Source organism: Nematolebias whitei, unplaced genomic scaffold (genome assembly GCF_014905685.2).
Source record: "Nematolebias whitei isolate Nwh7 unplaced genomic scaffold, NemWhi1 Nwh_scaf_723, whole genome shotgun sequence".
Lineage (NCBI taxonomy): Eukaryota > Metazoa > Chordata > Actinopteri > Cyprinodontiformes > Rivulidae > Nematolebias > Nematolebias whitei.
In genome coordinates this window covers 5934-6882 of record NW_023619268.1, presented here as the reverse complement: position 1 = coordinate 6882, position 949 = coordinate 5934, and the positions used below count along the sequence as shown (strand labels likewise).

General features: G+C 47.9%; 1 protein-coding gene across 1 annotated transcript in view; it reads right to left on the bottom strand.

Moving 5' to 3' along the window:
* The window catches only part of LOC119429380 (solute carrier family 2, facilitated glucose transporter member 1-like), a gene marked incomplete at its 3' end in the record, with an annotated part of 4608 nt that extends 3936 nt beyond the window's left edge, over positions 1-672 (bottom strand). The window contains exon 1 of the mRNA XM_037697022.1: positions 578-672. Coding sequence (XP_037552950.1) covers positions 578-595 — 18 coding nt within the window. The remainder of the gene's footprint in view (positions 1-577) is intronic.
* Positions 673-949: the final 277 nt, after the last annotated feature.

The window sequence follows — 949 nt, the reverse complement described above, 5'->3', positions numbered from 1 at the left end:
ATGGATGGATGGATGGATGGATGGATGGATGGATGGATGTTATCGTAAACAGCTTTGGTAAACTGTAACCATCGCAGCTGCTGCTCGATCTGTTCTTTATCGACGTGTCTTCCTCAAGGCGAGCAGAAGTCTTCATCACCCCCAGCTGTTCTGTTTGAACCTGTTTTTAAAATCAAGACTTTATATTTGATGACGTGTTTATTTGGTTAAAACTCTTCAGTAAATCCAGTTCCTTACGTTCAGGCGGGTTAAAGCTGAATGTGTTTTTATCCGTCGCTCCGCTTTGTTTACGACAGCCTGAGCTTAAAGATCAGGTGTGAAAGGCGGCGGGCGACAAGCATTCCTGCACAGACCGACAGAGTTCAATCAGACGTTTCCAAGTTGTTTCCTGTTTGTCGTGTCAGCTCAAACGACGACTGAAAGCTGCTGATTCGTGTCAGGAACACAGCTGCTGCCTGATATTGGGTCAAAGCTGAGAGGAGGGGGTCATTAGGTCTGTGGGGGTGAGAAGGTGGGGGGGGATGGGGTGAGGAGGTCTAATTCCTATCAGATCAGGTATTGATCGGGCAGCAGTTACCTTGCCGCTGCACTCCATGTGGCCTCAGAGGATCCAGACTTCAGGATTATTAAAACTCAGATTAATCCGCGCCGTTAATTTGATCTCCCGCCAACAAAAACAGGAACCAGCGTTTAGTCCGAAGTCCGAGTAAACAAGTCCCCCCCTCCAGTCTTCATTCACCTGAAGAGGTAAGAGGCTTAGTGACGTCATCCCTAAGTGGATCTTCACGCGCCTCAGAGGATCTGCGCTCTGATTGGTGGAGAGCGACCCCCAGCACGACGAACACGTGTTCATCAGAGAGCTAATAGCTGCTTAATCAGATGATAATCCCACCGGGATTATAACTTCAAGAGCTCTTAGAGCAGCTGAAACACTTAGGAGATAATTCAA